The following is a 26,572-nucleotide window of genomic DNA, read 5'->3' as shown; positions in this document are numbered from 1 at the left end:
AATATATTTCAAAAAGTTGTAAATTAGACGATTATTTTGTTAAAACCTAATTTTTACCTTATACTTTACGTTTCACATTTTGACGTCTAAATTACCTCCCACGTCATCCTGTTTATACGTAAACACATCAAACAATTTAAAATAGTGTGAACCATTCCACTTATGACAGTATTGACAAGTGGCAGTCTTAGGGCTGAAAGCAAAATACGGATTTTACTAATTTTTCTTGTTTTTTTTTCTTGAGATTTTTTTAAAGTTGCTCTTCTTTTTCTTTGGATCGTATTCTCGCGACATAAGGTTATGCCGATTGTTCTATAGAATAAAAGGCAAGACGACTCCTTCGGGCTCCTCCCGAGAAGTTGGGTTTTATCATTAGTTAAGAATTTATTAGACTTTTAGTTTATGTTTATTCTTATTTAGCGTTAGACCCCAGTCGTGTCTATATTTTAAAAATAAAAATAAAAATAAAATATTAATTTCGATACTATAAGCATAGAATTAAACTTTGGTTTAACCTTCATAAGATGTATATAATAAATTTAGTTGTTGTTAAATTATTTCTTCATGTAATTTAAGATTCATTAATAATAAACGAAAAAATATAATAAATGAAAAAATATAACTTATATCTTGCGTAATTTATTTTCGTTATTAAAATCTTAAATAATAAATTAAAAAATATAAAATGGATAGCCAGTCTGTATTTATTCATCCAGAAGCACTTAGAAAACGCAAAATTTGAGAAAATGAAACTCATAAAAACGTGAAAGACATTGTGCTCGTGATGTTTATAAATCGTTGCAAAATATAACACCTATTAAAATTTCACTTTGGAAAACGTGCAGCGTGACGCCCGCTTCGGACGTTTAACAGTCACCGTTACCTAGATATAATAAACTAATAAGATACTACATTTTACTTACTTTCGCTATAATAGATTACGTATTTTATTTGTAAATATAATTAACTTGATTTTCGCTAAATAGTTTGTTCTTAGCATGTTTAATAATATTTCATATTTGTAATGTATACTCTGTTCTGAACTGGTTTTTAGAGTCAGTTCCACCAATTTGGTTCAGTCTTGACTCGTTCTGGTTTGTGAAACCAAACACTAAGAATAATATATGATTTATTTATTTATTTATTTTAATAATCTCTTTATTAGTATTATAAAAATCATTAATAAAAACAATCATCATAAAGTTAGTTAAGTTACATCTGATCAATAAAGTATCTATGGTGCCGGAAGTCTATACTCAACAGTCACGTGATTTTGTTTTAATTTTCTGGAGTGTCCTTAAAATAGACCGGGGTTCAGGTTCTTATCCTAGACCGCAACTGTATTAATCACGTGACGATTACTCTGAAAATATAGGGGTTTAGGATAAAGAACCTGGACCCCGGTTCAGGATAAATTTGTCCTTTTCTGAGCCGATTCTATATCATGTGATCCGGAATTCAGCCAATAAAAATCGGATTTCTCGTGTAAAATACTAATAAAATGCGGTTTTTGAAAATTTATTACAAACAAGATAAAACATAACAGATAAGAAAAAGTAGATTTCAGCAATAAATCGCAACTACCATTTCATAAAAGTCATACATTGATAAAAAATTTTTTTTTAAAAAAATTACATTTGATTCATATTATGATAATTCGGGCTGGCATTATCACAATGCATGGAGTCGGCCCAAATTATCATAAGTTCTGGCTAACATATAACTTTTTACGTAGATCTTCTTTTTAAAAATCTGACCGGTAATTTGATAGAGCTTACCTCAAAGAATAAAGTTACCAGTTTATTTTTTCTAAATTGTATTTTTTTTTAAGGAGTTGAAAGATTTTTAAGTGTTACATTTTTATTGTCGAGTATAGACTTCCGGCACCATACCTATTTGAAACTACAATACAGACAGATGAATAAAAACTATTTGGGAAATCCTTTATATTATTAACTTTAAATTACCACACAACTTTGCAAAGTAAAGAAATATTCTAATTTTTAGACATTTAATTTCCTTTTAAATATAATATTACAAAATTAAAATAAAAAACAGAATTATCCTCGAATGTAAGTAATTTTCTCCATGCTCTCAGTTTCATCTACATGATCAAGACCTAGATAATCTGTACTCGACAATTCCTTTTCTGATACGATTATATCTAATAAATAATATAACATTAAAAATATATTTAATATAAATAATAACAACGTGAGTTAAATTATTTATATCCACTTACCATCATCTTCAAGGTATTCAAGTTTTTTGTATGTGAACTCAGGTATAATTGCAATCCTTATTCTTGCAAATTCGGTTTTGTTCATACCAAGTCGAAATTGAAGACGAATCTTAATATCAGCAAATGTTTCACCCTGAATTAAAAATTATTATATTAAAATAAAAATTCTTGTACCATTTAAAATTAGCTATAGATAAGATTACATTACATTTTTAATAACAAATTTAAATGGAATTCCATGTGTTTGCATTGGATCCCTTGTGAAATGATATACTTGTATTATTTGATCATGAGAATTAGCGAGTAATTCATCTTGAGGTATTTCCTGTAAATTATCATATAACACATATTATTAAATGTAGAATATGCCTTCAAGTTAAAATAATTTTGTCAAAAATAAATAATTAAAAACAAATTGTTGATTAATTCACCTCTGCATATAATGTCATAAATTCATGTATCCTACCAATTAATTCAGTTTCTTTATATTCCTTTTGAATTTTATGATTCATAACTTCATATAATCTGATTTTGATATTTGATGATAATGTCATCTTTTTTAAAATTTCTTCTATGATTTCACTAACGATACCATCCTTTTGAAGACAAATATCAATGATTTCCTAAAATAATTTTAAAAGGTTTTTTAAATTATAGCAGAAAATTCCAATATATATTCAATTATGGAAAAAAATTCCAATATATCATACACATATTATACATGCTACACGGTACCTCATCTTTAACAGTATTTCCAAGCCAAATAATTTTAAAGAATTTTCCCTCTTCTAGATTTGATTCTGTAATATTTAAATCAAATATCTCATAATATAATATTGGTGCATATAAATAAGCCTGATTGAGAGTTTGATCAGACGTGTCAAATAACGGAAATGTATTGGTAAATCGTATTCTATAAGGATTGACATTTAAATGAAGAGCAACTGCTTCAGCAAACTATATTAATGACGATTAATAATAAGAATGATAAATAATTGTACAGTATATCAAAATTATATACAGACGTGTAAAAGAGTATACATGCTTGATAACGGGTCAATTTTTTATTTAACATTAGGTCAAATTCAAAGTAACCTTGCCATTCTGGCTTAAATGAAATAACAGTAAGTAAAGTCAAAGATTCATAATATCGAGGAATACCATAAATACGACCAGATTTAGTATACTCTTGAATTCTAAAAAGATATTAAATCATCAATAAATGTTATTAAAAAAACAATAATAATAAAGTTTAATGCATACTCCTTTTCCATTAAAGCCTTTTGAAAACAAATTATATCACCATTTTGTATCTCTGATTGTTTAAAAGTGTATTTAGGATTCATTTCTTCAATCATGCCTGGTTTGATTTCCTATAATGATAATATTAAATGATTTATAAACCCACTGCATAATTCTATAACATTTAATTTGCTTACCTCATATATTTTCAAAGGAACATTTAGTGGGAAATTTTTTCTTTTACAGAAAACATGAGTATAGTCTTCAACTTTAGCGAACTCTTGTACATATAAATGACCGAGTCCTCTATTGTGGTTAAAATATGTTAAAGTATATTTTTACTTCCAATTTACCGGATGAATGAATACCTTACTCTAAAGTTTGTGTATCAGGATCAAAATACTTGAGAAAAACAATTATATTAATATTCCAATTTTCTTCAACGTAAGGGAACCATGTCTACATATAATTTACAGTATAAATAGTATAAGTTTAAATCTAACATAAAATTTGAAAAAATCATAATATACAGTAAATAAATTATATACCTTTCCATTTATTAGTTTGTATGCTACCTCCATGTATAATTTCAATTCATTCTGCCGGGGAGCCATTTCTTTACGGATTTCCTCCATACCTAATGCAATGAAGTAAATTAAAAATTTACATTTATAACTTTAAAGAAGAAATAGGATACAATACTTTTATTAAAAGAGGATTCCGGTATTGGAAGATCGGGTCGAATGGTTTGATTCTGACGCTTTACAAAGACCCAGAATCGCACTTGTTCTGAAGGAATATTAAAACATTGAGGAACTTTTTCTTTAAAAGTGCCGTAAGTTGTATTTTCTAGGATCTTATATGAATGTATTTTAGAAACTGGAGGTTTTACAAAATTAACAAGATCAAATCCTTGATGCTTATTGAATTTTTCGGCAGTTACAACCTAAATACAAATAAATTGCTGTAAAACCATTATAAATAACAATAATATTCTTAAAAAAAATAAAATAAAAATACATTAACAGTAACAGTAACAAATGATGATAATAATTTATAAAACGTAGGAATTTCATGGATACGATTATCCTTAATGTGCAAATTGTTTCTAATAAGTTGTCAAAAATAAATTTCTTAATATTTCATAGTGTAAAATAATTATTAGTGACTGTATAATACATACTTCCAGTTTAATAAAACTTTTTGGAAACAAATTATATCGCCATTTTGAGTTTCTAATTGTTTGAAAGTGTATTTAGGATTCATTTCTTCAATTATGTCTGGTTTGATTTCCTATGAAGGTATTTATGTTAAAGATTTATAAATTACTATAATTCCATAAATATCATATGCTTACTTTATATATTTTCAAAGGAGTCTTTGTTGGAAAGTTCTTTCTCTTACAGAGAATACTAGTATAATCTCCAACTTTATCAAACTCTTGCACATATAAATGGCCCAGACCCCTATATTATAAATTATGTTAATATCTTTACCTTTAATATATTAGATAAATAAAATAAATATCTTACTTTAAAGTTTGTGTATCAGGATCAAAATACTTGAGAAAAACAATTATATTCCTAATTTCCTCAATTGTAGGGAACAATGTCTAAATTTATTATATTGATAATATATGCTTTTAACCCTAAAACAAGAAATTTGAAAGAATTATAACATATATGACAATTATATACTACCTTGTCGTTTCGTTCGTCTGTTTCTTCCATGTATAATCTCAAATCATTCTGCAGGGGAGCCATTTTTGCACGAATTTCCTCCATACCTATTATAATGAAATAAATTAATAATTTATACTAAAAATTTAAAGAAAGACTATAATATAATAAATACTTTTATTAAAATAAGATTCTGGGATTGGAACATCAGGTCGAGTTGTTTTATTTGTACGTTCCACTAAGACCCAGAATCTTATTTGTTTTGAAGGAATATTGAAAGTTTGAGAAATATCTTTTTTAAAAACATCATAAGTTTTGATTTTCTGAACCTTATATGTATGTACGTCAGAAAATAGTGAATGACGATCAAAATCGGCAAGGTCAAAACCTTGATAATCTTTGAAATTTTCAGCAGTAATAACCTTCATTCAGCTTAAAAATATTAGTAAGAACAGCTTTTCTTTAAGAAATATATATATATACATTTAAAATATTATTAAAAAATTACCTCGATAGTAAGTAATTTCTTTTCCATTTCTTCTTTTGAGCTGCAAAAAAACTTTTTCTCTTTCGTTATATGAATTATGAAATTTTTATCAGCTTTATTTTTATGACTAAGAAAATAATAAATTTATAAATTTATCAAGAATGTAAAAATTATAAAGGGATTATTTATTTGTAGTGCAAATTAAATGTCGTATTTGTTTACATAATACTTGAGTAACCTCAGTTGTAGATCTTAATCAATTTAAAAATTTACTTGTTTAACTTTATACTGGCAAGAGTAATAGCTATAAAAGTCATTAGAAAAAAAAAAAACTTCTTCCCCAAATTATTAAAAACATAACAATTCCGCAGTAAAAATAATATTTTTACTCAGTTTTTTATTAATATGGAAGATAGTAGAAAATATCCTATAGCCGAACATAAATTTCCTTATGGGTCCGGCGACGAATATAATTTTTTATTAAAAACATATCACCATTTTATAAAATTTTGTGAAAGTCTAGCTTCTTCATTTTTTTCAGGTCATGACACAGAAGTTCAGCGTAATATACTGCGCTCTAATTTTGGCCTTTCAGATGAAGATATTAATAGTTGGAAAGAAAGGGCTTCACGCTACAACATGTCAACTGAAAGTTTCACATTTTTTCTACATATAGCAATATCCTCTGCGGTGGATGGTTTCCAAGCACGAAGGAAAGAATTAGAAACTTTTGTAGATCACGTGACTAAATATAGGGAGACATCTAGCAAAAAGTCCAAAAAAATCGACAAAAAAAAGAAAAAGTCGAATAAATCCAAACACCGTTCCATAATTAATTCTGACGTAGATTCAGATGAATTAGATGATTTTCTTGATAAGGCAAATGAAGAGTTCGCTCATTTAAATTTTTCTTCCGATGATCGAGATTCTAATATAAATCGGCCGATCGCGACAGCCTCTGGATCAAAAATGGATGTTGATCATCCGATTAATACAAATGAGTCATCAAATACGGTCTTACAATCGGTACCTAATAAGCCTCAGTCGCAGCCTATACAAATACCGGAGAAAAGTATTACCGATTCAACAAAGTCTTCAAATAAAAATAAGAAGTTGAATAAACACCTTATCGAAAAAGTTATTACAGGTCATAAGCCAGCTGATGATGATACATCAAAAGTTAGAGATATTCTGGTTTACGACGTCCCAGTATCCTGGACGGCAGAATATATTCTGCAACAGTTAACGCTGTGGGGAAAGCCTATCGAGATTCAGATGAAACAACAAAGAAAATATCAGACTGTTCGTTTGAAGATAGAGTTAAGTACCTTTCGTCTTGCCCAATTTGAAGTTAATGAAAATCCTGTGTGGACAACAGATTTAGGGGGGATACCGGTAAGATGGTTTCCAGCAAGGTGGACTCTCAAAGAACGAAAACAACGTGAGAAATTCCAAGCTACGATTAGAAAAATTCCAGATTCTATGACGTATGCAGCCTTATGGGTCGACCGTCTCCCACATACTTTTCTTTCTTCGGTTAGAGGGTTGAAAAGTTTTAAAATTATTCAAACAGCTCGGGGTGAACGTAAACTTATTGGTTATTTCGAAAAGTGGGTTGATATGCGGAACGCATTAGATAATCAATTCGTTTGGGATCATCAGTACCTATCTTGGAACCGATACGAACCTCCGATGCAACAAACAAGGTCGCATGGTAGTAATGCCAACAAGAACCAAGGAACTTCACGAAGTCAATCAACTAACAAACATCAACGAAATTCAAAGAATTCGAAGAAGAAACCAGAAGAGATGAAGTCTGAAAAGCCAAAGAAGCACAAGAAAGACAAGTCCCGTAAATCATCGAGATCGAAGGTCTTAGCGGAAGTTATAGATGTTTTGCGTAAATTAATAATTTAGGTTTTAGAATTGAGGGTAAAATAGTGGTTCAAAGGTGCCAATTTTATTTTTTTCATAAAATTTTTATTCCTCTTTATTTTATCCTTTTATTTTCTTTTTGTTCGCCCTTTAGGGTTGATTTATTTTTTGTTTTTGCTTTTTTTCCCCCTTCCCCTTTTTATGGTCATATTCTTTATCCCATTTTTTAAGCTAGTAGGTCTTTAAATATTCGTTATTTTTAGATTAGCTATTGTAGGTTACTCGCTGTTTACTTTTGTATTTGCATTTGTTAACTTACATAACCATGTAAATTTTTATTTTCTATTCAATAAAGTGTGATCGGTTTGCTTAAAAAAAAAAAAAAAAAAAAAAAAAAAAAAAAAAAAAAAAAAAAAATAGCTATAAAAGTCATTATATATGTATGTATGCATTTGACATTTTAAGCTTTTTATTTGTTTAGAAAAAAATTTAAATTTATACAGACTTGGATGTAAACTATAAATTGAGTCTTAAACGAGAAATAAACAATATTTGCATAAGATACTATTTTTATTGATTTCATATACTGTAATTAACTAGTTTCAAAAACTGTTAACATAAATCCGTTTCGAAACTCCGATCTTGGCAAGCAAAAAAAAAAAAGTTATTGAGCTTAAAAACATTTCTTCTCTATTACAGTTTAGCAGAAATTTTTAAAATTTTATGGATTTTAAGAAAAGAAAAATACTGCTTTAATAAATAGATTTAACATTATTAAGTAAAATTATAATCTTATCATTATGAAACAAAAACTTAATTGCATCTTATCATAAAGCAAAGAAAATAAAAAAAAACTTGTTAAATATACATCATAAAAGTAAGGAAAATTTTACTATCAATTAAATAGACCTTCATGTGATACAATCACATATCAATTGGACGCGATCTACATAGTGAGACAACGTGTTAGACGCAATATATATAGAAATTTTAGCTATAGAAATTAATTATTTTAACAAAATTGTCAACTTGAGAAAGGAAGAATTTTGTAATACCTTCATCAACACGATTATTATTTTAAATTTTCTATTGTCTAGAAGAGTAGCATAAAGTACAAACCTAGTAAAATTATTACAGTTAAGAAAATAATTATTTACCGATTTCTTGGCTTTTTGTAAGATTTGCATAGTTACCTTTGCACTTAAAGGTCTAATATCCAACGATGATTTTGGTTTGATTTTTTATTTTCTTTGCAAACATTCAATTTACCAGATCTCAAAATATTATTAGCACTTTTTCTTTTTCTAGGATCAAAATGCTAAAGTTGTTGTATTAATTCAATACAACCCATTTGTGACAATTAAAGGATAGGTCCATCACATATTTCAACAATAATATCTCTATAACACGTAATCATATTAAAACTATATATTTCTAATGCTTTAGTACAATTTTGTTCTTGAAAAATCTCTGGAAAAATCATCCCATAATTTCATTATCATCATAAATCTTGATAATTTTGATGATAATGCTTGTATCATGTGACATACTAGCATTTAAATCCTGATACTGCGGTACAATTTTGATAATTTCATTATTAAAAAATCCTTGGTAATATAGTATGTTAGATCTCCTGATTTATAATAACTTGTAATTATCATCGGTAATAGGATTACGTAACATAATCTTTGAGCCAAACAAAAAAAATTAGTTGTTATTACCCTCTAAGCACAATTTCTATATGCTTGAATCTATTATAAGGAATAAATCATAACAACTTTTATATTTTGACTCAAAGTAACGTTATCCTTACTTTATAGCAAGAAACACAAATATGATAGATCTTATCTAGAATTTTTTTCCGTTACATTTTTTACTTTTCGGTTAACTATGTCCAATGTGGATGACTTGCTTAAAAATGTATTATTCGACATCAAAAAATCAATTTTTAGTTTGTAATTATTGATCTATCATAAAAACAATTTTAAAACTTTTATTCCTTAAGAGGCATTCGGGAAATACATACAATATGTTCAGAAAATCAGTAAAGTTCTTAATAAAAACTTAAGAATATTTGTAATTTTCATAACTATTCTAAATATACAAATCTGTCACTGATATTTCTGATGTAATATTTGGATCATTGTCAGACTCCGACATAATAAAGTTCTTAGGAATTAAAAATATGAATAATATGATTTAACTTTATTTAGAGGCTTTCGGTCCAAAAAAATCTTAACCGGTTAATGACTAATTAACCAGTTGGTTATAACTTAGTTCTGGCCAGCATGATCGGGATTAATGTATTATTCATAATTTAAATCTTAATCCCAGCCAGAATTAACTACAACTCATTATCATTTCAAATAAAGCAAACCAAAATAAGTTAATTAATATTATATTGTGAAAATTATGATAATATTATATCGAAATTATTAACCAAAAAAAAAAAAACTTTTTTATTTAATAAATATTTCTGGCAAATGACAAAGCCATTTGGCCATTTTCCTGAATGACCTTTAAATGGCCAAGTCATTCGAGTCATTTGGTCATTTGGGCAATAATGTTTTATAATCCAGAATTATAAATTTTATTTTGAAGTTGTATATTTTGGACAGAATTATGAGATCACTTTTTAAATGACTGGGAATCATTTTGTCATTTAATCTCGAAATAACCAAGACTCGCCCAAGTCATTTGGTGTCATTTAAATCACTTGTCATTAAGGCTTTAGAGTTAATATTAAAATTACTCTATATTAACTTTAATTTACAAAATACTACAAATTATACATTTAATTTCCCTTTTTAAATATAAGATAAAAGCAGAAAAATAACATATTAACCTCGAATGTAAGTTATTTTATCTGTGCTCTCAGTTTCATCTACATGATCAAGACCTAGATAATCTGTACTTGACAATTTCTTTTCTGATAATATTATATCTAACAAAATCACATATCATTAACAAATATTAAATATAAATAAATATAATGAATATAATGAGTTAAAGTATTTATATTTATTTACCGTCATTTTCAAGATACTCAAGCTTTTTGTATGTGAATTCAGATACAATTGCAATTCTTATTCTTGCAAATTCGGTTTTGTTCATACAAAGTCGAAGTTGAAGACGATCCTTAGTATCAGCAAATGTTTCACCCTGAATTAAAAAGTTATTATTATTAAAATAAAATTCTTGTACTACTTAAAATTGGTTATAAATAAGATTACATTTTTAATAACAAATTTAAATGGAATTCCATGTGTTTGTATCGGATCCTTTGTGAAATGGTATACTTGTATTATTTGATCATGAGAATTGGCAAGTAATTCGTCTTGAGGTATTTCCTGTAATTATCATATATCAGTAATATCACAATATTATTTCAAAATAGATTAAATGAAAAAAAAAACAATTATAAAAAAAAATATAACATAATTCACCTCTGCATATAATGTCATAAATTCCTGTATTCTTCCAATCAATTCAGTTTCTTTATATTCATTTTGAATTTTATGATTCATAACTTCATATAATCTGATTTTGTTATCTGGTAACGACAAAGTCACCCTTTTTAAAATTTCTTCTATGATTTCATTAACGGTGGCATCCTTTTGAAGACGAATATCTATAATTTCCTAAAACCAATTTTTAAAAAATTTTCAAAATATAACAAAAAAATTTCATCATATATATCACATGTCATTTATGCTGTAAAGTACCTCATCTTTAACAGTATTTCCAAGCCAAAGAATTTTAATAAACTTTTCCTCTTCTAGATTTGATTCTATAATATTTAAATCAAATATCTCATAATATAATGTTTGTGCATCTAAAAAAACCTGATTGAGAGTTTGATCAAGTGTGTCAAATAAATTGGTAAATTGTAGTTGAAGAGGATTTATATTCAAATGAAGAGCAACCGCTTCAACAACCTATATTAATGATGATTAATAATATGAAAAGTAAATAATTGTAGATTATATCAGAATTATATATAGTACAAAGAGTTATACATACTTGATAAAGTGTCGATTTTTTATTTAATATTAGGTCAAATTCAAAGTAATCTTGCCATTCTGGCTTGAACGAAATAACAGTAAGCAAAGTCAATGATTCGTAAAATTGAGGAATACTACAAATACGACCAAATTCAGTATATTCTCGAATCCTAAAAGACATTAGGTCATGAATAAATATTGAGTATTAAAAAAAAAATAATAACAACAAAGTTTTAATGCATACTCATTTTCCATTAAAGCCTTTTGAAAACAAATTATATCACCATTCTGTATTTCTGATCCTCTAAAAGTATAATTAAGATACATTTTTTCAATCATGTTTGGTTTGATTTCCTATAATGATATATATATGTTAAAAGGTCTATAAACCCATTATATAATTCTATAACATTTAATATGCTTACTTCATATATTATCAAAGGAGTATCTGGTGGAAGATTCTTTCTCTCACGCAGAATATTAGTACAATCTCCAACTTTATCATAATCTCGTACGTATAAATGTCCAAGACCTCTATATGGTTAAAATATATTAATACATATTTATATTTCTAATTTATTGAATAAATAAAGAATATCTTACTCTAAAGTTTGTGTATCAGGATCAAAATACTTGAGAAAAACAATTATATTCATATTCTCACTTCTTCCAATTGAAGGGAACCATGCCTGTATATATTTTTGACAATGTAAGTTTTAAATCTAACAAAAATTTGAAAGAATTATAATATACATTAACTATATACCCTGTCATTTATTGGTTTGTCTGCTACCTCCATGTATAACTTCAATTCGTGCCGCCGGGGAGTCATTTCTATACGAATTTCCTCCATACCTAACGTAATGAAGTAAATTAAAAATTTACATTAAAATTTAAAGAAGAAATATGATACAATACTTTTATTAAAAGAGGATTCCGGTATTGGAAGATCGGGTCGAATGGTTTGATTCTGGCGCTTTACAAAGACCCAGAATCGCACTTGTTCTGAAGGAATATTAAAACATTGAGAAACCTTTTCTTTAAAAGTAGTATAAGTTGTATTTTTTAGGACATTGTGTGAATGTATTTTAGAAAGTGGTGGATTTACAAAATTAACAAGATCAAATCCTTGATGCTTATTGAAGTTTTCGGCAGTTACAACCTATATACAAAAAATTACTGTTAAAATATTATAAATAATAATATTCTTAAAAAAAAAAATAATAATAAATACATTAACAGTTAATGATAATAATAATCTATAAAACTTAGGAATATCATGGATACGATTATTTTCAATGTGCGATATGGTTCTAATAAGGTGTCAAAAAAAAAAAACTTAATATTTCATAATGTAAAACTATTATTAGTGATTGTATAATACGCACTGCAGGTGTGGCAAGACTTTTTGAAAACAAATTATATCCCCATTTTGTATCTCTAATTGTTTAAAAGTAAAATTAAGATCCATTTTTTCAATCATGTTTGGTTTGATCTCCTACAATGATATAGATGTTAAAAGGTTTACTATATAATTCTATAACATTTAGTATGCTTACTTCATATATTTTCAAAGGAGTATCTGGTGGAAGATTCTTTCTCTCACAGAGAATTTTAGTATAATCTCCAACTTTATCATACTCTCGTACGTATAAATGACCAAGACCTCTATATGGTTAAATATGTTAATACATATTTATATTTCAAATTTATTGGATAAATAAAGAATATCTTACTCTAAAGTTTGTGTATCAGGATCAAAATACTTGAGAAAAACAATTATATTCCAGCTTTCTTCAATCAAAGGGAAGCATGTCTACATAGATTTGATAATACAAGTTCTAAATCTAACATAAAAAAAAATTGAAAGAATTATAATACATAACAATTATATACCTTTTCATTTCGTCTGTCTGTTTCTTCCATGTATAACCTCAATTTATTTTGCAGGGGAGTCATTTTTGCACGAATTTCCTCCATACCTATTATAATTGAAATAAATTAAAATTTATACTAAAAATTTAAAGAAAAACTATAATATAATAATACTTTTATTAAAATAAGATTCCGGTATTGGAGTATCAGGTCGAATTGTTTTATTTATTCGTTTTACTAAGACCCAGAATCTTATTTGTTTTGAAGGAATATTGAAAATTTGAGAAATATCTTTCTTAAAAACATCATAGGTTTTAGTTTTTTGAATCTTATATGTATATACGTCAAAAAATAGAGAATGATGATCAAAATTGGCAAGGTCAAATCCTTGATAATTTTTGAATTTCTCAGCAGTAACAACCTATATTCATTTTAAAATTATTAGTAAGAACAGCCTTTTTTGAAAAAAAAACTAATAATGATAATAATAAACAAAAAAATAAATAAATGTAATATTATATATTAAAAAATTACCTCGACAGTAAGTAAATGTTTCTCCATTTCTTCTTTTGATCCGGAAAAAAGCCTTTTCTTTTCGCTATATAAATTGCGAAATTCTAATCAACTCGACTCAAGATACTGTAACAATAATGAGAGATTATTGTAACGCAAAATTATATGTTACTATTTTTGTTTACATAATACTTGAGTAACCTCAGTTGTAGATCTTAATCAATTTAATTTTACTTATTATACAAAACCAGCAAGAGTGGTGCCAGTGGTGCCACTATATGTGCATTTTGCATTTTTAGTTTTTTATTCGTTAAGAAGTAAACGACGTAAACGTAAATCAATAATAATTGCATAAAATATTATTTTTATTAATTTTATATACCGTAGTTTTTAAAACTCTTTAATAACATCACGTTTTGAAACTCTAATCTTGGCAAGCAAAAAAAAAATATTCACGGGCTTAAAGAACATTCCTTCCTATTAACAGTTATTAGCAATTTTTAAAAATTTATGGATTTTCAAAAATTTCCAAGGATTTACTGTTTTTAATAAACTAAATCGCATCAACTCAATGGAAAATTAAAAAAACTTGTTAGAAAAAAGGAGCATCCTTAACTTACGCATCATGTGTAGTACGCACTGGCTGGAGTTAAGTTTAACGCTATCACGTGCAAGAGCATAACTCTTAAACTCTGGTAGGATGTACATACGTACGGTGCGTACGTTAAGGAACCTCAGAAAAAAGAACAGGTAATTTAGGCCCCGAGTATAAGGTGCAGCCAAAAAAAATTAATATTAACTCCACGCATTTTTTCAGGTCCGGAATTACGATAATGCCAGCAAGCATCTAAAAAAGAAACCAAATTCTGACTGACATTATCTATAAAAGGAAAGATCTACATGATACTCCGTGAAATCTCATTATATCGCATAGTATCGAATATTTTAAGGTGCTTAATACTAAATTCTGATTTGCCTTTCACAAATTTTTACGGTTAAAATTCATCATGGCCCAATGACTTTTGGCCCAATTCATAATATTGAAGTAATCGTGAAATTGTTCCATGCATAATTATTCCAAATTATAAAACATCAGCAGCCTCGATATATTTTTCCTTCGTAAATTGGTGTGCTAATTGTTTTCTTTCATGCGAGAAATACCTAGAGTAACATTCACTGATACAACTGAAAAGATTCAGAGTTCTTGGTCTACCAATGACAAAACTTCAAACCTTCAACAGCCGTTTCTAAAAGAATTTTAATTAGAGTTGTCAAAAACTTTCCCGACTTGGGTTTGCTCTCTTAGAAATGCTAATAAAATTGGATAAAATCATTGTAAAATAATAATTAAAACCATTAAATAAAAATATTCATGATAATAAGACTTTAGTCATTTGGCCCATGTGGTAAAATTAAATATTACACGCGTGACTTAAAAAATCCGAAATTTAATTAATCCACTTTCACTAGTGATCGATTAAATATGAAAATGTAATAAATTTACAAATCATTGAATAAGCGTGTTCTTGAACTAGATAAGAAATGTGAAGAGGAAGGGTTGTCTAACAAAAAAAGGTCAAGAGTGGCCTGCCCTTTAAATAAAATTTTTCTTGATCTTAAACCACTTATCACGTAATATTAGAAAAAAATTAAATTGTAAGCAATTTTTATATTAATTTCATCGAGCTTTATTTTATATAAAGGAATTATTTTAATATAGCCAAAAAATGGAATCGCAGTTCATACTGCGAGATTTACCACTTACCGAGTCAGTAAAAGTAAACATTTATGTGGTGATCAACAACAGTACATCTGAAAACGAAAAAAATTTACTGAAATATCTCGTGAAGTTTTTTTCAATTGAATGTTGGATAAAGTCTTGTATTGATAGACTAAAATTTTGGTTTGTTTCAAAATTAATTGACTATTCTGTGCGACAGGCTTTATCAGTAATTCACTATAATTCAAGTTTCGTACTCAATCTACATTTTCTGAAAATGATGACTACGCCCATATGGTTTATATTTAAATAAAGGGTATTACTAAAGTTCACCAGTGGTGATGGTCACCATACCAGCATTATGATATACTTTTGACCAGAATTAAAAATCTAATACAATACTGGCCGGCATTACATCATAAATTCACTACTGGTGACCGGCCACCACTGGTGATATTTAGTAATACCCAAAATAAAAATTCATGATTACTGTAGGACTGTAGCGTCAATCTGATCATTAAAGTAAATAGTTAATATTATTATAGTAAAATTAACTATGTAGAAAGCAAGTTGATGTAAATGAGTACCTAGGTGAAATCTATTTCTTCTATGGATTATAGAAAATAAAAAATAATTGTACGTTAAAAGCCCGATCACCGATCTAAATTTAAGCCTAAAAAGACGAAATAATTAATAACAATAATATTTTATATAAAAAATATGTATAAAAATAAATAAAGAACATATTAGTATAGGTTATTATAAAGAGAAAAAAACCGGGATGAAAAATATATTAAAAAATTCAGTTTTAAAAAAATTGGAAAGAAAAGTTATTAAAAAAAATAATTTTAAAAAAATCGTAATCGATCTGACAGCCGATTACATCTTCCTAAGAGGGTGGGAATGGCCGGTTATTCCGATTGATCAACATCTTTGATTTGTAATCATTGTAATCGTCAAATTCCACGTCAAATCCAATTGGAACTTTGGAGAAATTAGTATAACCGGGAATAGCCGAAATTGAAACATGATTAGTAAAATAAATTAAGCTTTTTTTCGTTACAGTAATTATCAAAAAAAAAATATCCGATTAAATTTCATTAACCGGAATTAACGTTACTGTTACACATCAACAATCCATGGCAATCATTAAAAAATCTCATAAACAAATTAATTTACTAAACCTTCAAAACTAACCAAAAAAAAAATAAATAATCAACTGAAAATATGGAATAGATCAGGCGCAGACGTATCACACATTACACATTCGGATAAATTAAATGAAAACCAACCGAAAAAAACCCGAAAAAAATAATTAATAATCAATTTAGAACAATTATTATTATTTGTCGAAGATAAAGTTTGGGCAAAAAAGATTAAAAAAAATGATGCGAAAACGTGCCAAAGTTTTGTTATATGTAATTATAAGGATTAATTCATACACAACAACACATGCATAAATGTAACTTTGGATCGGAAGAGCGAAGAGCGCCGTTTTATATATGTAGTATATGTGTATATAACAAGTATGCAAGATGATAATTGAAATAATGCATCGATACTTCAAATATAGGACGAATACAACAAGCTTATCATAAATAATTTCTCCTTTCAATCGCATGAATGATGTTGTTATTAGCCAAGTTAGCATTGGAAAAAATATTAAGCGTTAACATCTTCGGCTTTAAGGCGACCATTTTTTGCGTGGTATTTCGCCATTTGGAGAAATGATACGTAATTTAATAATTTGTGTACTGTTGGGATTAGCATTATTTTTACTACGACTATAAGTATCATTATATGGAAAGTGTGATTGATGTAAATCTAAATATTGTTTTATTCAAATTAGCATCATTGTAGAAAGAATTTTCTTTTTTACTCAGAATATTAACATGCATTATATTACTCATACAGTATATTACGAGAACAAAAAAGATCTTATGTTTTACCGTTGTGGCTTAAGTGACTTGAACTTTTTTTATTGGTTTAATGACGCGATTAATAATTTCTATATTTTGCATTTTTTTACAATATATTCTTCTAAAGTTCGTCAATTGTTTATTTATTTGTTGTAAAATTTCTTGAAAATTATTTTTTCACTCCAAACAAACTTTATTTATTTATCCCTTCGCAATTCATTTCTTATATTAATTACTATATTGATTATAAATCAAATCTGAGCTACGGTTAATGATAATGAATTTTTCCGTGTGTTTACTAATTATCTTTCTAACAAAGCAGAATGTAAAAAAAAATATATATATATAAAAGGGTCAAAATTTTCTTTGGATATTTTTCATTTCAAATTTATTTTATTCTATTTTTTTTTTATTCCATAATATTTCCCCGAATAGCAGATTGTCCTATTTTAATGAGATTATACCGCTACTATTCTGTCTCATCGAAAAAAATAAAGACTTCCCTCTAATTAAAAAAAAAATCGTTCAAAAAAAAATTTCTAATGGAACAAATTAAAAACGATCAAATTGTTACTGCGACTGAAGTTGATTCTGGTTCAAGTTCTATGTCAACGACCATAAATGAAAAAACATTGGTATTTATTGTCTTTTTTCTAAAAAAAAAAATAATTAAATAAAATAATTAAATCGATAATCCTTTCTTCTTTTTTTTTAGACAAAATTCGAAGGAAGTGATGATATTAATGATCTCTCAATTCAATTAGAAAGATCAGCAAAACGAACAGAATTAATACAGAGTACTGAAAAAGGATCAACATCCGCGAAGAATCCTGCTTACGTAGAATGGCATGGAATAAATTATTCTATATCTGAAGAAAATAATGTATCCTGGTGGAATAAAATTAAAAATTCTGATTCTAACTGAAATTAGAATCCGGTAAGCATGTACGAAAAATAATAGAAAATATTCATGGTTGTGCTAATCCAGGTAAATAATTTATGAATTTTGTACATGTATATTTTTAAAAAAATAATAATCTTATTTCATTTAAAAATAAATTTAAAAGGTGAGGTTCTCGCGATCATGGGACCTTCTGGTTGTGGTAAAACCACTTTGTTAAATCTTCTTGGCAATCGCGTTGGAAGTAAAGGAGTTCAAGGAACTATAACTCTAAATGGTCATAAAATAACAAAAAATTCAAAGAGATTTGTTGCTTATTGTACTCAAGATGATATCTTTTTCCCTCATTTAACCGTAAAGGAAACTCTCAGTTACACTGTAAGTAAGAAATGCTGCGCCATCGTTCTTTACTTCCATGTCAATACTTTTTTTTTATATATTTGAATTAAATTTTTTTATTTACAAATTTAATAGGCTCGATTACGTCTTCCACGTGAAATGTCACGACGTGATAAATTAAAACAAGTTGAAAATACTATGGCATTATTAAATTTGACGAAATGTGCCAATACGATAATAGGAGACCATATGACTCGTGGTGTATCGGGAGGAGAAAGAAAACGAGCCAATATTGCATCTGAGCTGTTAACAGATCCAAGTGTTATTTTACTAGACGAACCAACATCCGGTTTGGGTGAATAATCAAAAGATAATTTTGAAATATTCGAAATATTCGCTTCGTTTTTTTTTATTAATTTCTTACTCTTTTATTATCAGATTCTTCATTGGCTCTTGAGCTTACAAAAATTCTTAAAGAATTCGCTGTTAAGCAAAGGAAACCCATTATTATGGTTATCCATCAACCTTCATCTCAAGTATTTGAATCTTTCGATAAATTAATGTTAATGGCTGATGGACATATGGTCTATTTTGGTGAAAGAGCTGGTGTAGTGAAATACCTTGCTGATCAAGGATATAAATGTCACCCTAATTTTAATCCCGCTGATTATATATGTATGTATTATTTTTTATTACAAAATTTATATTTTAAAATTCAAATAAATATATGCAACATTATAACGTTTTTCTTTTCATTATAGTGGAACTTTTGAACGATAATACAATCAAGCAAAAATTAATAAATGCATATACACATAAAACTCGTGATGATCCAACTGGAAAACAAATATTCGAAAAGTATTCTCGTAGAACGCGTGCTGATAATCAATTAAATAATACCATATTAAATGCACCGGTTACAAGTGAACGTCGTTGGGAAGCTACATTTTTGCAACAATTCTCGATTCTTACCGAAAGAACCTTTAAACAAAATATAAAAATTAGCTTATCAAAAGTTAATATATCTCAAACCATTGCTTTGACTATATTTTGTATCTTAATTTGGCTTCAAATTCCTTTCTCTGAAACTAATATCAATGATCGTATTGGAAGTGTGAGTATCGATGATATAAATTCTTCTTTTTTTTTTTAACTTTATTTACCGGTATTCTAAATTTCTATTTATTTTTTATTATAGATTTTCTTCGGTAGTGTAGTTTGGTCATTCTATGTATTGAGTGGATCAGTATCATCTTTCCCGTTGGATTTAGTCATGTTATCGAAAGAACGTCAATCACGATCTTATCGTTTACTATCATATTATTTATCCAAACAAATCGCCGAATTACCTTTAGTCTTATTTAATCCTGCATTATTTACTATTCCAGTATATTGGGCAACAAATTTATTACCAGATTTTGGTAGATTTGTAGCTTATTTAGTAGTAGTTTTACTTAGTGCATTAACTTCCCAGAGTTTCGGTTATTTATTTGGTGCCACTATATTGAACGTACAAAAAAGTATAAGTAAGTATTATTTTAAACATTTTAATCTTATAATTTTGTAATATACAGTATATTTAATTAATTGAATTTTTTTCCTATCGAATAAAGCTGTTAGTTTGGTATTTATGCTTGCAACTATGTTATTAGGTGGATTTTATATAAGACATTTACCAACTGGCTTAACTTGGTTAAATATCTTGTAACTAATCATATTATTAGTAAGATTTTTTTTTCAAACCAATAATATTAACAATTTTCTATCTCTATTAATAGTCATACGTAAAATACTCGTATTCTTTGCTTTTGCAAATTCAATTTGATTCACCGAAAGCTCAATTTAGATGTGCTAGACCGGAAGAATTACCTGCCGGCGAATTAAGTATGTGTGTAGGAGATGATGTTCCAATGTCAAGTATTCCCGGTATTTCTATAATAGAGAATCTAGGATTAAATGATTTACCTTGGTATGCTAACCTAATGGTATTATTAGGTTTCTGTATTGTAGTGCGTGTTCTTGCTTATTATTCATTACGTAAAAACAGTAGGAGAAACAAAGAATAATAATAATAATAGTTATAATAATAGAATACTCTACTTGTATAATTGAATCATATATGCTGTGCCTCAGGTGTCAGGTGATAATTGACATAAGTCAGATACTTGAAGCACATTCACCTGTATCGCTACAATCAAGTCTTCCTTGATTTTATTCATGAAATTACTTTTTAACCTAGAAGTAAATTTATATAATCACAATAAATTATACATTTGATATATAGAATCATTTACTTGATACATAAAGCAAATTTTTTTTTTTACAGGATTGCATATGGTGTTATTTTTTTTTCCAAAAACCATTCTAGTTATGATATCATCCCAATTGAAGCGAGGTATAAAGGTTGGCGGCTGTACATATTTTTTCAGGGACGGAATTATGATAATTTCGGTCAGCACCCAAAAAAGGTAATACTTTTCACCAGGAATCAACTATATAAGGAAAGATTTTCATGATTTTTTTTTCCTGATTGTAAGCAAATTTGAACCTTACCTTTTTATGTATATTTTGGGTCCTCGGTTTCGGCTTTGGCAAAAACCGTACCGAACCGAACCAATCGGAGCCCAAGAAATAGATGAGCATAAAAATTTAGCTCATTTTTATTGGATATTAATCATATTGATCGGTCCCCGGTACGGATCGGTCCTCAGATCTTGGACCGAAGACCGTGGAAAAAATATCATTCTTGATAGATATGCAGGAGAATCTTGATATGCATAATATATTTTATAGTAAAGTCTATCAAGAATAATACCTCATGTCTATCAAGAATGATACTTTTGCAAGACCGTGAAGACTGGTCCCAAGACCGACGCAGGACCGGTCTTCGCTAGGACCGATCCAACCCTAATTATGTGGGAATTTTTCCTTCAACTTCATTCATAACAGCTAACATTCATTTATTTTCTTTCTTTAGGTTTCAGATGGCTTGTTCTAAGTTTTTATTTTAACGAAATGTTAACTAATAATTATGTAGACACTGGCTCTGAGAACCCTGAAGCCTGGAAGTAAGTTTTTGAAACACCTTCAAAAACTTTCTTTTAAAAAACGTTTTAATAACTTTGATTAATTTATTTATTTAGTAGGGAAACAGCTTCTACAGGAATCCCAAGTTTTGAATTGAATATTTATTGCAAATCAAGACAATTTTGAACTTTGAATATTATTCATAGAGTTAATAACATTTTATATTTATATTAATAGAATAATTTTATTTATAGATTAGAATAATAATGGATTTGAGTACGATTAGATTTAGAATAGAATACTTTAATATTTCTTAATTAAAGTTTATAGAACACTTTACGATTTATTTGCGACATTGAAAATATAAATTTAATATACATTTAATGTAACTTTAATATATATTGAATACAATTTTACGATACAGTAAATATAACTTGTTAAATATACATTAAATATAACTTTACTATACATTAAATATAACGTTAATATGGATTTAACATAACTTTACTAATCTCGATACTATTTTTGTACGACCTAGTTAAATCAGGTGTCGATCTCCTTAATATGCATCAACTTTATACATACGATTTGACTTGAACTTATAGTAACGATGTGAGACCATATCGTGACCAAACCTTGGTTATAAGGTTTATGACATAATTTCGACTTGGTCACGATGTGGTTTCGATTTTAAAAGTTTCTGCAAAGTTATTTTAAAATTATTTGTGGCTGTTCAATTAAGTTTTTAAAATCCGGAATTAAATGATTGGTAAATGATTGGCAAGGTGATATAAGCATGTCTGCTATGCTGGCTACTCCTCATCCAATAACTATTTATTATATGGAAAGTGTAATGTAAATCTAAAATATTATTTTATTCAAATTTAGCATCATTGTGAAAAGAATTTTCTTTTTTACACAGAATATTAACATGCATTATATTACTCATATATTACGAGAATCAAAAAAAATAAATAAAATCAGATAAAATCACTTATGTTTCAAAGTTGTGGCTTAAGTGGGCTTGAACTTTTTTAATGACGCCATTAACAAATTTCATTTTTTTTTTACAATATTTTCTCCTAAAGTTCATTAATTGTTCATTATTTGTTGTATAATTAATTTAAATTTACTTGTAAAACTATTTTCCACTTACTACAAATAAACTTTATTCAATTCCTTCGCAATTTTTTTTATATTAATTATACTGATTTGCATTTTATTTTATTTTTTTTTTATTCCATAATATTTTCCCTGAATAGCAGATTGACCTATTTTAATGAGACTATATCTCTACTATTCTGTCTCATCGAAAAAATAAAAACTTTCCTCTAATTAAAAAAAAAAAATCGTTCAAAAAAAATTCCAATGGAACAAATTAAATACGATCCGACTGAAGTCGATTCTGAAAAAACATCGGTATTTATTGTCCTTTTTTTTAATGATAACTCAATGAATATAGATGTAGTACGTAAAAAAAAACAAATAAATAAAATAATTAAATCGATAATCCTTTCTTTTTTCTTTTTTTTTTAGACAAAATTCGAAGATATTGATGATCCATTAGAAAGATCAGCAAAAAAACGAACAGAATTAATACAGAGTACTGAACAAGGATCAATATCCGCGGAAAAACCTGCTTGCGTAGAATGGCATGGAATAAGTTATTCTATATCTGAAGAAAATAATGTATCCTGGTGGGATAAAATTAGAAATTCTGATTCTAAATTAGAATCTGGTAATCATGTACGAAAAATAATAGAAAATATTCATGGTTGTGCTAATCCAGGTAACTAATTTATGAATTTTGTGTATATATATTTTTTAAAAAAATAATAATCTTATTTAATTTAAAAATAATTTAAAAGGTGAGGTTCTCGCGATCATAGGACCTTCTGGTTGTGGTAAAACCACTTTGTTAAATATTCTTGGCGATCGCGTTGGAAGTAAGGGAGTTGAAGGAACTATAACTCTAAATGGTCATAAAATAACGAAAAATTCAAAGAGATTTGTTGCTTATTGTACTCAAGATGCAATCTTTTTCTCTCATTTAACCGTAAAGGAAACTCTCAGTTACACTGTAAGTAACGTGCAAAACTGAAATGCTGCGCCACGTTCTTTACTTATGTTGATACTTTTTTTTTATATATTTGGATTAAATTTTTTTATTTACAAATTTAATAGGCTCGATTACGTCTTCCACGTGAAGTGCCACGACGTGATAAATTAAAACAAGTTGAAAATATTATGGAAATATTAAATTTGACGAAATGTGCCAATACGATAATAGGAGACTATATGACTCGTGGTGTATCGGGAGGAGAAAGAAAACGAGCCAATATTGCATCTGAGCTGTTAACAGATTCAAGTGTCATTTTACTAGACGAACCAACATCCGGTTTGGGTGAGTAATCAAAAGATAATTACTGAAATATTCGAAATATTCGCTTCGTTTTTTTTATTAATTTCTTACTCTAATTTCATTAACAGATTCTTCATTGGCTCTTGAGATTACAAAAATTCTTAAAGAATTCGCTGTTAAGCAAAAGAAAACCATTATTATGGTTGTCCACCAACCTTCATCTGAGGTATTTGAAACTTTCGATAAATTAATGGTAATGGCTGATGGACATATGGTCTATTTTGGTGAAAGAGCTGGTTTAGTGGATTACCTTGCTGATCAAGGATATAAATGTCCCCCTAATTTTAATTTTAATCTTGCTAATTATGCATGTATGTATTATTTTTTATTATAAATATTTATATTATAAAATTTAAATAAATATATGCAACATTATAACGTATTTCTTTTCATTATAGTGGAACTTTTAAACGATAATACAATCAAGCAAAAATTAATAAATGCATATACACATAAAACTCGTGATGATCCAACTGGAAAACAAGTAGTCGAAAGATATTCTCGTAGAACGCGTGCTGATGATCAATCCAAATTAAATGCACCGGTTACAAGTGAACGTCATTGGGAAGCTACATTTTTGCAACAACTCTCGATTCTTACCGAAAGAAACTTTAAACAAAGTAGAAAAATTATCTTATCAAGACTTAGTATATCTCTAGCCATTACAATGACTATATCTACTATCATAATTTGGTTTCAAATTCCTTTCGCTGAACCTAATATAGATGATCGTGTTTCAAATGTGAGTATCGATGATATAAATTCTTTTTTTTTTAACATCATTTATTCTAAATTTCTATTTATTTTTTATAATAGATTTTCTTCGGTTGTACGAATTGGACATTCTATGTAATGAGTGAATCAGTATTATCTTTCCCGTTGGAATTAGACATGTTAATGAAAGAACGTCAATCACGAACTTATCGTTTACTATCATATTACTTATCCAAACAAATCGCCGAATTACCTTTAGTCTTATTTAATCCTATATTATTTACTATCCCAGTATATTGGGCAACAAATTTATTACCAGATTTTGGTAGATTTGTAGCTTATTTAATAGTAGTTTTACTTGGTGTATTAACTTCTCAGAGTTTCGCTTATTTTTTTGGTGCCACTATATTGGACGTACAAAAAAGTATATGTAAGTATTATTTTAAATATATTGATCTTATAATTTTGTAATATATATTTAATTAATTGGATTTTTTTTCCTATCGAATATAGCTATCAGTTTGATATTTTTGATTATAACTATGTTATTAGGTGGATTTTATATAAAACATTTACCAACTGGCTTAACTTGGTTAAAATATCTTGTAAGTAGTTACGATAAATCTGAATTTTGTTTTTAAACCAATAATATTAACAATTTTCTATCTCTATTAATAGTCATTCCTAAAATACTCGTATTCTTTGCTTATGCAAATTCAATTAGATTCACCGAAAGCTCAATTTAGATGTGCTAGACCAGGAGAATTACTTGCTGGAGAATTAAGTAAGTGTAACGCAGGAGATAATTCTCCAATGTCAAGTATTCCCGGTATTTCTATAATAGAGAATCAAGGATTAAATGATTTACCTTGGTATGCTAACCTAATAGTATTATTAGGTTTGTGTTTCGTAGTGCGTGTTCTTGCTTATTATTCATTACGTAAAAACAGTAGGAGAGAATAAGAAGAAGAATAATAATAGTTATTATAATAGAATACTCTACTTTTATAATTGAATCATATATGCTGTGCCTCAGGTATCAATTTGCGTCAGGTGATAATTGACATAAGTCAGATACCTGAAGCACATTCACCTGTATCGCTACAATCAAGTCTTCGGCCTTTATTTCATTCATGAAATTACTTTTTAACCTAGAAGTAAATTTATATAATCACAATAAATTATACATTTGATATATAGAAATCGTTTACTTGATGCATAAAGCAATTTTTTTTTATGGGATTACATATGGTGTTATTTTTTTTCTAAAAACCAAACAAGTAATGATATCGTCCCAATTGAAGCGAGGTAAGGTTGGCGGCTGTACACATTTTTTCAGGGCCGGAATTATGATAATTTCGGTCAGCACCCAAAAAAGGTAACCAGGAATCAACTATATAAGGAAAGATTTTCATGATTTTTTTTTTCTGATTGTACACCTTACCTTTTTATGTATATTTTGGGTCCTCGGTTTCGATTTTGGCAAAAACCATACGAACCGAACCAATCAGAGCCCTAGAAATAGATGAGAGAATAAAAATTTAGCTCATTTTTTATTGGATATTAATCATATTGATCGGTCCCCGGTACGGATCGGTCCTCAGATCTTGGAC

General features: G+C 27.7%; 5 protein-coding genes across 5 annotated transcripts; 3 read left to right on the top strand and 2 right to left on the bottom strand.

The window, feature by feature from the left end:
* Nucleotides 1–2,060: 2,060 nt before the first annotated feature.
* OCT59_009291 (uncharacterized protein) lies at nt 2,061–5,698 on the bottom strand (the record flags this gene model as incomplete). Its single annotated transcript, XM_066133442.1, has 18 exons — nt 2,061–2,164; nt 2,243–2,375; nt 2,451–2,567; nt 2,830–2,865; nt 2,978–3,199; nt 3,288–3,438; nt 3,506–3,615; nt 3,682–3,790; nt 3,858–3,943; nt 4,033–4,121; nt 4,187–4,430; nt 4,505–4,592; nt 4,668–4,777; nt 4,842–4,950; nt 5,017–5,096; nt 5,185–5,270; nt 5,339–5,585; nt 5,672–5,698. 18 exons carry the CDS (start codon nt 5,696–5,698, stop codon nt 2,061–2,063), a joined length of 2,148 nt encoding a protein of 715 aa, XP_065999880.1.
* Nucleotides 5,699–6,055: 357 nt separating this feature from the next.
* On the top strand, nt 6,056–7,567 carry OCT59_009290 (uncharacterized protein; the record flags this gene model as incomplete). Its single annotated transcript, XM_066133441.1, has 2 exons — nt 6,056–6,859; nt 7,262–7,567. 2 exons carry the CDS (start codon nt 6,056–6,058, stop codon nt 7,565–7,567), a joined length of 1,110 nt encoding a protein of 369 aa, XP_065999879.1.
* A 2,798-nt stretch (nt 7,568–10,365) lies between these two features.
* OCT59_009289 (uncharacterized protein) lies at nt 10,366–13,965 on the bottom strand (the record flags this gene model as incomplete). The annotated part of the gene is made up of 18 exons (XM_025332637.2): nt 10,366–10,469; nt 10,555–10,687; nt 10,759–10,875; nt 10,972–11,166; nt 11,251–11,463; nt 11,549–11,699; nt 11,774–11,883; nt 11,955–12,063; nt 12,133–12,218; nt 12,296–12,384; nt 12,448–12,691; nt 12,764–12,842; nt 12,918–13,027; nt 13,089–13,197; nt 13,266–13,345; nt 13,426–13,511; nt 13,579–13,825; nt 13,939–13,965. The coding sequence occupies 18 exons, from the start codon at nt 13,963–13,965 to the stop codon at nt 10,366–10,368; spliced, it is 2,289 nt and encodes a 762-aa protein (XP_025169447.1).
* A 4,133-nt stretch (nt 13,966–18,098) lies between these two features.
* OCT59_009288 (uncharacterized protein) lies at nt 18,099–20,862 on the top strand (the record flags this gene model as incomplete). The annotated part of the gene is made up of 10 exons (XM_066133440.1): nt 18,099–18,191; nt 18,272–18,439; nt 18,499–18,544; nt 18,624–18,835; nt 18,932–19,151; nt 19,235–19,471; nt 19,558–19,910; nt 19,995–20,322; nt 20,410–20,420; nt 20,575–20,862. The coding sequence occupies 10 exons, from the start codon at nt 18,099–18,101 to the stop codon at nt 20,860–20,862; spliced, it is 1,956 nt and encodes a 651-aa protein (XP_065999878.1).
* Nucleotides 20,863–23,191: 2,329 nt separating this feature from the next.
* Nucleotides 23,192–25,922, top strand: OCT59_009287 (uncharacterized protein; the record flags this gene model as incomplete). The annotated part of the gene is made up of 9 exons (XM_025332636.2): nt 23,192–23,242; nt 23,360–23,612; nt 23,692–23,903; nt 24,008–24,227; nt 24,314–24,556; nt 24,644–24,987; nt 25,062–25,389; nt 25,473–25,564; nt 25,638–25,922. The coding sequence occupies 9 exons, from the start codon at nt 23,192–23,194 to the stop codon at nt 25,920–25,922; spliced, it is 2,028 nt and encodes a 675-aa protein (XP_025169444.2).
* Between the last annotated feature and the right edge of the window lie 650 nt (nt 25,923–26,572).

This window comes from Rhizophagus irregularis, chromosome 17 (assembly GCF_026210795.1).
Source record: "Rhizophagus irregularis chromosome 17, complete sequence".
Taxonomy (NCBI): Eukaryota; Fungi; Glomeromycota; class Glomeromycetes; order Glomerales; family Glomeraceae; genus Rhizophagus; species Rhizophagus irregularis.
This window is presented reverse-complemented; position numbering and strand designations above follow the sequence as displayed.